Source organism: Triturus cristatus, chromosome 12 (assembly GCF_964204655.1).
Source record: "Triturus cristatus chromosome 12, aTriCri1.1, whole genome shotgun sequence".
Lineage (NCBI taxonomy): Eukaryota > Metazoa > Chordata > Amphibia > Caudata > Salamandridae > Triturus > Triturus cristatus.
Window position 1 is genome coordinate 384,403,958 of NC_140595.1, and position 13,854 is coordinate 384,417,811.

Consider the following 13,854-nt stretch of genomic DNA (forward strand, 5'->3'; position numbering starts at 1 on the left):
AGTTTATGTCCAAGTCACAAGTTCATAACATCAAATGCATAACTCTCTGTAAATTGCCCCGTTGCGTTTTTGGCCACTTTTATTATTAGTAATTTGATCTTGATGTCCTGTCTGACAGAAAGGCAATGCTAGTTTTGTGGAAATAGCTCTTTCATTTGCATTTGATGCCCACAAAAAATGAAACACACGCATCTGCTAAATCAAAATTGCAAAATACGATTTTTTTAGCCATCAAGGTCTTGTGTGCTCCACTCTGGCAAGGCTCAGGAAGAAGGAATATATATTGTCTCTTTTTTTGGGACCTTGATCTTTCCTGAACTCAGATACGTCAATGCGTGACTGTAGGGTAAAGACTGTGCATTTTACCAAAATAAGCGACTGCGTTATATTTGGAGTCAAGACAAGGGACTGTAAAGAATCCAAGAAAGATTTGTTGAAAGAAAGTGGGTGCATGACATGCATTTATTTACTGATATTTATGCAGTGGCATTTCTGTAACGTGAACCCATTCGGGGATCAATAGAGCACTGTACGTAATAACTGTGTATACCTCAGCACTGTACATAATAACTGTGTATACCTCAGTGCATTGTACTTAATCACTATGGATACCTCAGCACTGTACGTAATAACTGTGCATACCTGTAATCAGAACAAATCTCAAGAAATATGAACTATTTGCCTGGAGTTTCCTGTCGAAGGATTTGCTAAGGCTGATGCAACCGGTTTGTTGCAAAGAAACGGTTTCGGACAACAGAGTCACATTGGGACAGAATATAGTCTGTTCCCCAAATTAACAAGCATTTGCAATGCAATCGATCTCTCCTTTGTGACCTTATATGTATTTAGCTATGCAGCACATTAGCCTGGGTGCTGAAACATCTACTGTTCTTTAACATGGAGGGAATGTAAGCACCAAACTACATGACACACCAGGTATAGGAACTCATGGAGAGAAATATTTCCTTTCAGCGGGAAATGGTATAGTCCAAAGCTCTGCTTTTAATATAAAATCAGGGCCTTGGTGGTCATATCACTGAAAATACAAGATTTGAAATTAATATTATTGTCTACGGGTGCTCGTGGAAGACAATTTCTATGGACTGGAATCTAGAGAATGCTAAAGTGATTCTTGTATTTTATTGACCTCTGCTGGTTGTTTTCTATCAAGAAACTTAAATAGAGGCAGTTGCCAGAAAAAAAAATCCCTCAGCAAAAAGCAATTCTGGTATTTTACTGACCTCTACTGGTCGTTCTCTATCAAGACAGTTAAATAGAGGCAGTAGAACAGAAAAAAAAGCCCCTAGGCGGAAGGAGACAAATCCTAGGGCTGATCTCCAGAGCCCACAAAGTACATATACATATAAGTATATACTAAAGTATATACAAGAGGTCACGAATGCTCGACCTAAAAATGACCCCAGTTAGTGAGTCAAATAGCTAAAAAAGGGGCCCACATTTGGAAATCAGGGCAGTTTTAAACTTAAAGAGTTGTATATACGTGTTTTGCAAGATAATGGGTCCTGCATGTGTTTGTGGTTGTTGCAGGCAACGTTTGTGATAACAGAGAACAGTAAAACTGGCTCACCAGACCATAAAACAGACTCACAAACTACCAAACAAGCATTGGCAATGCCAATAGGTCTGACTTAGGAATGTTGTATGATAATGTGAAGCATTACACGTAGACATCATGAGAATGGATATATATTTTCTGTGCAAGCTAAGAACTGTAGAATAATATTGCTGTAGGTTAAAACTCATGTGAAAGTTTCACTGTCAAGCCAGACCTAAAAATCCATGTATGTTAATGGCTGTCCTCCTCCCATCTGTGTTGCTGCTTGGGAAAACCACCATGAACTATCTATCTAGTTATCTAAGACACTTTAGTAGCATTCCAGTGTCATGTGTGTGCTCATGAAAGTTCAAGCTCAGGTAGCTGGATAAATAAACAAAAAAATCACAGCTGTGTGGAAGGCAAACACATTTTTGGTGGAAGCACACATCTGCCCAATCATAGCATGTACTCCTGGCTCCCAATATCTGGGCGGAGCCAAAGCCCCTCTCCTGGTGATTCTCACATAATTGTCTAGTGACAAGCTGTGCAGTCAAGCCAGACAATACAAACCAGTCCATACACTGACTTGTTCGACCAGCCTTTCGGGCACTGCCTTTTGTGGCTGTACATTTATTTCTATACCCTTGCTGTTACTGCCTGTGTTCCTGTTTGATCTCTAGGATCCATGGGCTCAGCTGACAACCTAGGTGGTGTTTTTTGTCCACTGTGAGTATTATCATTGAGTTACTTTTATAACATCACCACAGGTATCAGCCCCACAGTATATCCAATATATGGGTTTTCACTGTCAGTATCTGTTGCAGCAGTTGTGGGTAAAGAACGTACTGAGCTTCAGTCCTACCATGTGGCGCTCCTGAGTGCTTTACCCCACATTCCCTTCATTGTTAATGTTGTTATATATACATATATGTCTTGCACTTCCGTCCTGGGCATAGTCAGTCTGAATGCTAAATCGCCTTATGAGTGCCTGTCCTTTCTGAGTCTTAACCATCTTGTTCCTTTCTTGCGGGCTTCCCCTTTCAATACTTTTTTTCTCTGACTCTCTGTGTGATACTGGGCACTGCTCTACTCCTCTTTCTGCTTACTTTTTCTACCCAGCCATCAGTCCTTGCCCAAGTCCCTGACAGTGTACTAGACATAGTCCCTTACAGTCCTGACAAAATCTCTTAACTGGCTTCTATATGAGGCAAGGATTCATTTGAAAATTGCCTGCATGACCCATGAAGCCCTCCATTTCAACACTCTGAGATACCTTCCACAAAAACTAGAGCTGTCCAGTGGCGTCAGCGCTTCTAGAGGCACCAGTTCCCTACTGCTGAAACAACAACATTTTATAAAAACAAAACTTATAGCTGAGTCTTCTCAAGCATGGCACGAGAATCTGGAATGCACATCCCCCTGAAATCAGAACGAACCCCTCAACTGCTTCATTCAAGAAAGAAGTAAAAAGGATACTGATGGATAAATGTATGCTGTAGAATGCAGGATCATTACTCCAGGGTATGATTTACCCCTAAGTTTGCATGCATGCTTATTTCTCACAGACAATATGCTTATTCTGTTTCAATGGTTGTTGTCTGCCTGGGACCTGTGCTTTTCTATCTAGAGACTGTCCCTTACCATGTCCCTCCTTGATGATGTTTTGGTATTTTCATACATGTCACCTTGATCGTTCTAAGGCGCTCTGTTACCTCAAGGGTCATATTTGCGCTTAAAAACGATATAAATAAAATTTTAAAAAAATACAATAAAATATAGTCTGTATTCTTGCCTATGTGATAGAAATAAATACAGGACTCTAATGAATCTTTCATTGGAGTCTACATGTGTTTCTATTATATATATGTAACCAAAAGGTGAACTAAAATGAAGGCATGCCCGACATAGACCTGAAAGCAGTGCTATGTAGAGGGTTTCCTTCCTGTCTGAACATCTCTTTACATGATCAGTGAGTTAAGGAGAGTTTTAGGATCGTCCTGTTTTAGTTTCATCTTGAAATTAAGCTAGTATGGCACGTCAGAGTTATTGGTTTTGACAATGCTTGGGCCCAATTCACAAAGGTAAACTTAGACGTTTGGTCTAAACTTAGATCAGCCATCTAAGTTTACGACTTTGAGAATTCACAAAGGGCATTTACTTGTACTATCTTCAAGGCCGCACTAGGTCCGAATCTCAGCCCCGAGTGCGAACTTAAATATAGCATTTGTAATGCCCTTTGGGAATTCCCAAAATCGTAAACTTAGACGTTCTTGTCTAAGTTTAGACCAAATGTCTAAGTTTACCTCTGTGAATTAGGCCCCTTCTTTTCAAGCTTCCTATGAAACTGATGTGCGGAAAACACTGCTGCTTACCTTTAGAGAATCTCAGCTTCAACTAGACAAGATAGTGTGCCCGGTTTTCCGACCAAAGACACAGACCTCATAATGAGAAATTTCACAATTCTGAAATTATGTATGATAAAGTAATTAAATGGTGTAGCTTAGCAATGAGGCTGATGATATTGGATACCAAATAAGAGCTAGTGATTCTGCTGCCATCTTTTTCACATGGTGCAGGTAGAATAATTGCATTTGCTCATCACTTTACGCTTCTCCCTTTCCCAAATTTCATAATAAGCAATATCCTGATGGTGCCATTGATTTTTTGTTTTATTTTAATCCACCGTCCCCCACAGATAAGTAATTGTGGTCAGTGGCCACTAAGCAACAGAAGGCCAACAAGTGGTGGAAAGCGATAGGTTAAAGTACGCACTCCTTCACAAAAAAGAGAAACATGAACGTTGAATAGAAAAGGAGAGATTTCTAGAAGTCATACTATAAAAAAAGGAAAGGAGAAAGAAAAGAAAGTAAAAGATAATTATGTTTTTGTGCCATAAATATGATACACAAGTTGATTGAACCATTACTAATAGTTGGTGCTTGGTCCCGATGATAGGTAGGTATACCTAAATGGTAAATGTTGATGTCTATGGAGTGAGGCACTAGTTTTAGCATTTCATACAAGGTTTCGCAAACATATTAAGATATTTAAATCCTGATAACCTTTAGAGACAATTTTTTTGAATGTGCTCCAATTAATTACATTTGGGGTAACATGGCAAATTCAGTGGTAATTTGAGAAATTAGCTAAAATTTGCTAGAACTAGTTAAATGATGAAAACCTAAGCTGTTAACTAAGTGTGGACCCTGCACACTGGTTGCAAGTTCCAATATTCTTGTTTCATGATTATCTGCTTAAACTTCTGTATTAACATCATGCATTAACAATGACCCTTAGCCAAAACAAAGACAAATGTTTATAATGTACATTTGAAAATTGTATTTAATTTCAAATTAATGTTACGTAATTTCCCATGAGAAGAAAACAAGATATTTTTTACTGTAACTCCAATGCTCACCCTAATACAACCCTGAACCAATAGCAATTTAAAAAAATTCATTGTAATAATTTAATAAATTATGTTGTATTATATTAAAGTACATTTGACGCATTTATATTAAAACAAAGACATGTTAAACTTGTATTTAGTTTAACCGCTTTGCCTTTTAGTTAGTCAATGCTACACAATATAATAGCAAATGAAGTAATGGTGTTGTGGAGGTAATTTTGTTTTAGAGATAATTTTGGAGAGGGAGTGGTGCATTCCCAGCCTCACTCTTCCTCGCAGTGCTTGCATGGTGACTGAGTACGACCAATGCTACGTTTTTCAATGAAAACTACGGGTATTTATTTTATGACATCATTACTCCTCTCTCGTCACACTTCTTCCTACCCCCTCACTGCTGCTCACTAAAAATATTCACCCTTTCTCCACTTCACTCTTCACTCCTCATCATGCCGTGAGTAATGTTTGAGGAATCATAAAGGTAAATTATGATTTCTCAAAATGGATACCCAAATGCTCATTTAAAACGTTATAATGTCTCCGCTTGGCTGTTAATTCATGGGAGGAGTAGAGAGGAGTTTTGTTGTTTTTAAAAGGACATCATAATGGTGTGACCTGTCAGGTGGGTTCCTCACTTTGCTGCACTAAGTTAGGATTTGCAAATCGCATTCCTGAAAATGTCTCAAAATTCCGATTTCATTTCATGTATTTAACTTTTTAAATATTTGATATACATTAGAATTTGGTTTGGATTATCTCAGTGGAATACATATTTTATTTACTTAAATTAAAAACAAGGAGGGAGATTTGGCAGGGTAATGGAAGGACACTTGGAAGCAGATTTACTATGCACTTGCATTGTCCTTGCCTCACGCAAGGCAACGTAAGTGTTTAAGTGATATTTGCAAAGCCAAGCAATTTGATATTTGTGTGGCCTTGCATTACTTTTCACCCACAAAGTATTGCAGCGTACGTAATGCCCTGTGCTGCCTTGTGTAGGTGTAATGTGATTATCGCACTTTTGATTAATGTGATTTATGCACTTGTTTACAATCTTTCCTGAAAGCAAAGGTGTGATTCATGCACTTATTGTTGAGCCTTAGAAATAATTGTTTTCATCTCATGTTGTGATTTGTTATGACTATTAAGTGTATCGTTTTATGTTTTGGCAAGCATTTAAATGTTATAAAACACGGTCAAAAGGTCTTTAAGTAACGGCAAAGAAATAGCCAGGACCAAGGGAAAGAAATATTTCCATTGGCCCTTAATCTGCTGAAATGAATAGCAGGAACCAAAACAAGGTGGTCAAATCTTCTTTTTTTTTAAAAACGTCTTGTGTTACCCGACATCGAGAAGGCGTTACTTGGGTTTAGCATGGGCGTTCCCGTTCATCCCCTCCATGTATTTTGACACAAACCAAGATTTACTAACATCATTAAACCTGGGCTTGAGCAGTAATGGTGCGATAAACTGAACTTGTTGTAACAAGGAGAAATATCTGTAGTTCTCCTTGTTACTTCCTCTTCAGGGGCGTAATACAGACCCCCTCGCAGCCCCCGCTGTGCGGGGGGGGGGCACGCTCCAGGCGGCCCCCTTAGCACAGCACTCTGGCTGCAGAGCTCCTGATTGAGCCCAGAGGGGGCCCCTCCACGTGCCCTGCAGGGAGGCCCCTCAAGGTTCTTTACGGCCAGTGCTCCTCTTTGCATGTGTGCTGAATTCTACAGCAGACATACAAACGGAATACAACTTTCAGGATCGCTTTTGTGCAGGAAGGTAATCTGGAAAGATACATGGAGCTTTTTGGGATCCCCCTAGGTATAAAAAATGTGGCACATCTGACAAGTACCATTTCTGCGAACCTGTTGAGAATTCTGTGCAGGTCGGTGCAGCAAAGTAAAGAATTCTTAAGCCATTTCCCATACCGTCTTCCAGTGCTTTCACTTTGTAGGCTAGGGTAGCACTCTAGTTCTTGATTATATTCATGTGTTTACAGAAACAAGGTGTAATGAGTGATTTATAGGTGGTGACTAAAATGAGGTTTTAGATGAATCTTCCTAGTAGATATAGATAGGGTAGGACCTAACGAAAAAGCAGTAGTTTGGTGTTGTATAGCTGTCCCACTTACAAAATGCATTTTGTTAATATTAACCAAAAGTAAAGGTTGTCCCACCGCCCAAATACCAGATTTTTGCTGGCATCTACAGGTGCAAACTTTTTAAAGTATTGTCAACTTTGATTCCACCACAGTGTTACTTACTTTTCCAAATGGACTTATCACAGACTTCTACAATAAAGCACAGATGCATGTCTTCTTCTTCTGGCATTACTAGTTAGTCTATGATCATGTTAATCACTTCAGTCAAGTTTTAATTACAGTGCCTTCTTACATTTAGGAATAAAGTGGGTGGTAAAAGAATGTTCTAAAGCTGCAGTATACGTGAACAGAGTTTTGGTTGCCTGGACAGTATGAAAGACAAGTCCAACATTGGAAATGAAAGCGTGAAACACGTAATGATGCAGTTTTCCTCTATTTCATTTACTTTACAGTGGGATTAACTTTATCGACCTGATGGTGAGACAAGGAAACATAGATAACCCTCCAAAGACACCCCTGCTTCCTGGCTTTGAATTATCTGGAATTGTTGAAACACTTGGGGAAGGCGTTAAAGGATTTGAGGTAATCTTTGCTCCAACTCACACCACATTAAAACTATTTGGGCATGCACCCTCCTCCCCTCTGCAATTTCAACTTCAGTCCATTGAGCTAACGAAATATTGATTTTCTCTATCCATGAACAGCCCCATATATAATAAGTTATGTATTTATTCAGTTTTTGTTGCAAGAGTAAATATGTAAACATAACTTTGAAGTGTATCCCACAGGACACACACTTCTCCACAAAACCACCCATAACTTTTATGTACAAATTCATTCCAGTTACCTACAATTATAAATGTTTTGGAAATTGTTTTCTTAGTTATTTCATTTTAGGCATACAAAAATAAAAATAGTTTTGTTAAATATAATTTTCGTTACCCTCATGCCAACGGATGGAGAGAATGAAATTCCCATTTCCCAAGATGTCTTTAAACAACTTAACAGTTTCATATGTAAAATGTATCCAGGGTTCAAATAAGGATGTAATCATTAAAAGCCATTACTCTCGGTAATGTATCTTAAGTCTAAGCACGTCAAAGATGAGAGGCCCACTATTTTGTTTGTTTATTTATTCGTGGCATTTATACAATGCTGCCCTAACTGCAGGTGCCACAAAACACTTAACATAAAATATTTTGCTACATGAAATATTTATCTTCTAATAACCATATCTATGACTTTATATGAGAACAATGGTAGAGCTAAAATGTGTCTTTTTAGATTTTTATGGAATGTCAGGAGAATTGACATTGTTATGTATTCAGGGATGTGGTTGCATAGTCTCAGGGATAAGCAGGAGAAGTTCAGCTTAGTGGTCTTGGTCTTATTCGTTTTGGGGACCTTCAGAGTCGGACAAATGTTTTCTCTTGTTCGATTATCTCACTATGGTAAGTAGCTGTTCTGGTGAACGAGATGATTATACCACCGAAATGGCTTTGTAACGGGGAACCTTGATAAAAGTACACCTGTTATATGACATGTCAGCAGTGTTTGACACAGTGTCCCATTCCATACTTTTGAACAGTTTAAGTCAACAGGAAATTTGGGGCGAGGATATCTCCTGGTTTAAATCCTTTTTGGAAGGCAGATCCCAATGAGTGCACCTCCTCTCTTTCTCTTCTGGATCCAAACCTCTGGTTTGTGGGATACCTCAGGGATCGTCCCTGAGCCCGCTCTTGTTAAATATATACCGTGCCCCTGTGGCTGAGTTGATAGACACCTGGGGTGTGAAGATGGTCTCATATGCAGATGACACTCAATTGCTATTTTCTTTTCAGGGACGTTTAGAAGTAGCACTATATAACGTTGAGGAGTGCCTCAAAGGAGTTGGTGCCTGAATGGAGTCAAACTGCCTTAAATTTAACTCCAACAAAACAGACGTTTTGGTCTTCAGCCAAGACAGGCCCCTGCCATCGAACCTCTGGTGGCCTGAAGAATTAACTCTCCTTCTGATACCTACTTCCTTTATCTCAGATTGCGTGCTTGCTTGACATACAAACTTCAGATAATTCAGAATGATGCAGCGAAACTGACATAGTGAGCCCCTCTCTGTCAGCATATCTCCCCCATCCGAAACAGCTGCACTGGCTCCCTGTGACAAAGCCTATTAACACTCATGCTGGTCTTTAAAGCACTTGCAGGATTAGGCCCTCCCTATTTGAGGACCAGGCTGATCCCCTACACTCAAGAGAGAGTGCTAATGTCTAACAACCTCAGTTTAATGCAGATTCCAAAATCTTTCTAGGTCCGCCGTGGAGAAAGCTCCGTCACGATCCTTTAGGGCAAGCTCTGGAAAGATCTGCTGCCTAAGCTGCGTTGAGCTGAATCATTTACTAATTTTAAAAGAAAGCATAAAGACTGGCTGTTTGATGCAGCCTAGCTGGCTGGGTAATGTGGTGGGATTTCTGTGTTTGCTTTGAGCGCTGGGACATTTCTGTTGAAGCAGCTGTGCGCTTAACAAATGTTATTTAATTGATTGATTAATTGTAACTCAGGTTTTTGTCTAGAGTGAATTCCAAAGATTTTGCTATCAGCGTGATCTTAGGTGAAATTCCCAAGGGGAGAGGCAGAACTCCAAGCTATTATACAGGCGCTTGATTGTTTTTGGAGTCAAGGACTAATTTTGTGGGTAATCATCTTCAGCGAAAAGGTAGCCATCAATTCAACAAATTTTTCTTAGCGTTCTTCCAGATTGGTTATATTTAAAGGTTTGGATTCTCTAAAGTACAATTGCATATTGTCGACATATTGGTGTGTTAATACGTGTTCGCCTTGCACTACTTCAGTTCGTGGCTTCATGTACATGTTAGAAGGTGAGAGAAGAGAAATGATCCTGGTGGCACACTGGAGTTTAAGTAGTGTAAGGAAATATCCTCTTTTTGCATGTTCACCCACACGTGTTTGGAATGATGCTGCTAGTTTATCGAGAGTGCACTGAGCCCTGATAGCCAGACCTCGGTACCAGTGTTCTAACACCTTACAAAGTGTGTGTCGAATTGGGTACCCCAATTGGTAGAAACTGGCTTACTTATAAGCCCCTAGTATATGGTACCCAGGGAATGAGAGGCAGGGTATCCACCCATGGCTGCAGCACTGATTGTGCCACCCTGTGTGTGGCAAAGTATAAAATGGCTCCCAGCCTGCCACTGTGGACTGATAGGGCAGTGGTAACACTGCTTGCTCAACTTTGCCATTCAAACCAATGGCAAAGCCCCCACTTCCCTTAATGATAAATGAAAGTTTCCTCTAAGAAAGGCCTATCAAGCCCTAAGGCAGCGAGCTGTATATTATTGAGTACGCCATGTATTTTATATATATATGTCTTAGCAGCAACACTTCCAAATTGTTGTTTGGCTGTAAAAGCGTTAGTTGCCCCATTGGCTAACACAGGGTTGCTGGCTCAGCTCGGCTAACTCCTGAATGGGACTACCTAGATGAGTACTATAAGGTATCAAATTAATTGTGGCATTAGACCCGATTTGATGCCCAAGGTGAGTTTACTTTCACTTTTATACTTTTAGAAAGTGGTGACCCAGTTTGTCCAGTGGCCTCACATGGTTGCTAGCCACTAGTGAGCTTTCTGCCCTCCTAGGGAGTCCTGTGGACAAATCCCAGGCTTAGGAACAATAGCAGCCTGCTACTGGGTGAGGTGTCACCTCCACTTTGCAGGAAGCCACTCAGGGTGTTAGCCCAAAACCCGAGATTCAAAGGCGAGGCCATCTTTGGTGGGCAACTGGCGAGCACACTACTGAGAGGCTGCCCTTTGTTCAGGTAGACAGGTTGGCAGCGGCAACAGAGAGGGTAAACCAGTTCCCAAACTGGTTTTCCTGTGGGCACATAGCCCACAGGTAGCCACACCTAGGGTGGACTACCAAGCTCCTGAGATCCGAAGAAGGGTTCAGAATTCTTGAGAGTGGGCAGAATAGTGCTCTCTGAGATAGCTAAATGCCATACATAGTTGGAAAGTCATCAGCAAGAGGGAGGGGACCTGGCAGTCTATTTACTAATGACCACATCACCACCCCAGGGCACTTTCGTGGGCATAAATATAGCACCTCTGTCACCCTGAACCTCAGATCATGCCGGATCTGGAAAGAGGACCGACGAAGGACTGCCTTGCTGACCCTAGTACTTGGCAAAGGAAGACTGCATTGCCTTCTGGAATGCACCTGCCGCACCTTCGGCTTGCAATGAAAGGACTCTGCCCATGGCTCCTGACTCGGGGAAAAGTTGCTCCCCAGACGAAAGAAGTGACTCCAAGGGTCAGTCAGCTGACCTCCTCTAACAAGCACCAGGGCCATCAAAGCTGCAGTAGCCCATTTTGGCAAGCCATCACAAGAGACTGATCCTTGATGGGAAAAAGTTGCACTCGAGTCAGACAGACCCAGGAGTGTTATCTAAGTCCAAATTTGTTGCCCAAGAGGGACACCTGCATCCACCAAGGGATATTACTTGGAGCGCTATGGACAAGACTGCTAATCTAGCCACAGCTGCCCTTCTACTGTATCAAAGAGGACCTAGAGGGACCCCGACCTATGTGGACAAGGTCGCCCCACCTGACCCGTGGACAAAGGAGTAACCGTAAAGGCCCCACCCTGTCAACTGAACAGCACCTAGACCATCTTTGAACATCTTCCATCTCCTGCATTCGCAGCATCAGGACCACTCCTTGAAGTCTATGGCGGTCGTGCTGTAAAGTTTGGAATTGGACAAGAAAACACTTTGGTGACCAGGTACCTGTCCAAATACCCCTTCCTGGCCCACCAAACTTTCACCCCGTCGGATTTGGTCACCCAAGGCTGACCGGAGAAGTAAAACTCATCTCCTACAAACTTTTCAAAAGTTTACAATTTTACGGTCACCATTGCTTCTTTGCGGTTAAACTAAGATTTCAGTTTCCTTTAAAAATCTGTATTTCCAAAAACCTCCAGTGGATTTTGCTCATCTCAGTCTCTAAAAATTCATAAAAATCTAGTTTTATATATTGATGTCAGATTTCTTTCTTGTTGTGTGGGCATTTTATTCCATTGTTTGGTACTGTTAAATGCCTTACACGAGTTCCTTTATTTAAGCCTTGCTGCTTAAAGCCATAGCTACCCAGGGTTGAGCTTAAGGTTTTGCAAATCAGCCTGACTGGACCCAAGACAGTTGTTGCGAGTGTATTACATGGTAAGGCTGTATTGCAATACCATATAATACACCCAAATCCTCACAAGTAGTATGTTTATGACATGAAGGAATCGAGCATTATGAATTGTCATTGGCTTGGCAGGAATGATTGGAGCATGTTCGAGGCAGACCCACTGATGCTCATTCTGGCTGGTAAGATGTTTAGCAGGGATGAATGATTGAGGATTTGAGGATGTGATCTGTAATGTATTAGTGTGACTGATTCCATACTGTGTGTCTGTCTTAATCCTGATTGTGACTTATCGAGGCGACTGTTATTCATAACGTGAGAGTTGAGTTAAAAAAAGGGCAGTTTAATTTCACACCTGAAGATCTTGAGGTTTTCCCATCCAGGTTTAACATAGATGTCATTGAAGGTAGCAAGAGTTGTCTCAAAGATGCCAGCATGGCCTGTTCAATCCTCTAGGTGTCATAACTTTTTTGTATTTTGATTCATACATTAGCACTGCAAATTTCTAGTTTTATAAATGGCAGGTGTTATTACGCTGTTTGATGGTATTCATTTTACTATCTTTAAAAAGGGTAACAAGTCAGACCCTGGATGCTTGGGCCCATCTCTCTTATAGATCCAGAGGTGAAGATTGTCGTTTTCATTCAACCATCTTGAGGATTGAGCATGGGAGAGGGGCTTTTTATCTGACCTCCAGTATGGGTTCCGCCACGACCGGGGCAACATAGAGCAAACCTTAAACCTTTATGTTTTTGGCCTGAAAATATACTAAGGCCAAAAAAGGGGCAGTCCATCTGGCCTTCATGGAACTTAGCTCTGCTTTCGATAGAGTCAGTCGCTCTAAGCTTTGGTCCTTGATGGAACAGACGGGTGCTGATCCAGTTTTAATACATTTTTTGCGGAATTTGCACAGTAATCTTTTCAGCTAGCATCAATCTTGGCCCTAATGGGGAATGCAGTGACCACTTTAAACTGCAGCGTGGGGTCCTGCAAGGCTGTATTTTAGCCCCTTTCTTATTTATTTTTTATATCAACCACATAGAGCAAGCTTTGGCTGCTCCGGGTGTAGACGTCCCTATTGCAGGAGGTCGTTCAATACCTGCCTTGCTCTATGCAGATGATACTGTTTTAATTGCTCGTACGGCCATAGGCTTGCACAAACTTCTTAATCTTTTTATTAGTTTTATGAGTAGCCTGGACCTAACAACAATTTTTTCTAACTCCAATGTCATGATGATCGGCCCATCAAATACGAAAACTATGAAATATGTAGTAGACTGCCAAAATTTTTGTCAGGTAGAAAAGTTCAGATATTTGGGGTTCCAATTGGATTCTGGGCTTAACTGGCACTCACTTTTAAGTCAGAATATCTTATCCTTTAATAGAGCGATATTTAGTATTGGCGATTTCTCACGTAGGCTTGTGCGCACCCATAAACAATCTGTTTTAAAAATCTATTGGGCCAAGTGTGTCCCATTAGTGAGCTATGGCTGTGGAATATAGGGGTATAGTGGGGTTGCTCCACTTTAAGTAGCTGAAAACACATTTTTGAGGGGCCTCCTGGGAGTCCCACAAAGTATACCTTACGAAAT

The 13,854-nt window shown here is 40.9% G+C and overlaps 1 protein-coding gene across 2 annotated transcripts in view; it reads left to right on the top strand.

Annotated features, from left to right (window-relative positions):
• Window positions 1-13,854, top strand: part of VAT1L (vesicle amine transport 1 like) — a 781,678-nt gene that overhangs the window by 27,821 nt on the left and 740,003 nt on the right. For both annotated transcript variants that reach the window (XM_085639998.1, XM_085639999.1), the window contains exon 2: window positions 7,512-7,641. In XM_085639998.1, coding sequence (XP_085496124.1) covers window positions 7,512-7,641 — 130 coding nt within the window. The remainder of the gene's footprint in view (window positions 1-7,511; window positions 7,642-13,854) is intronic.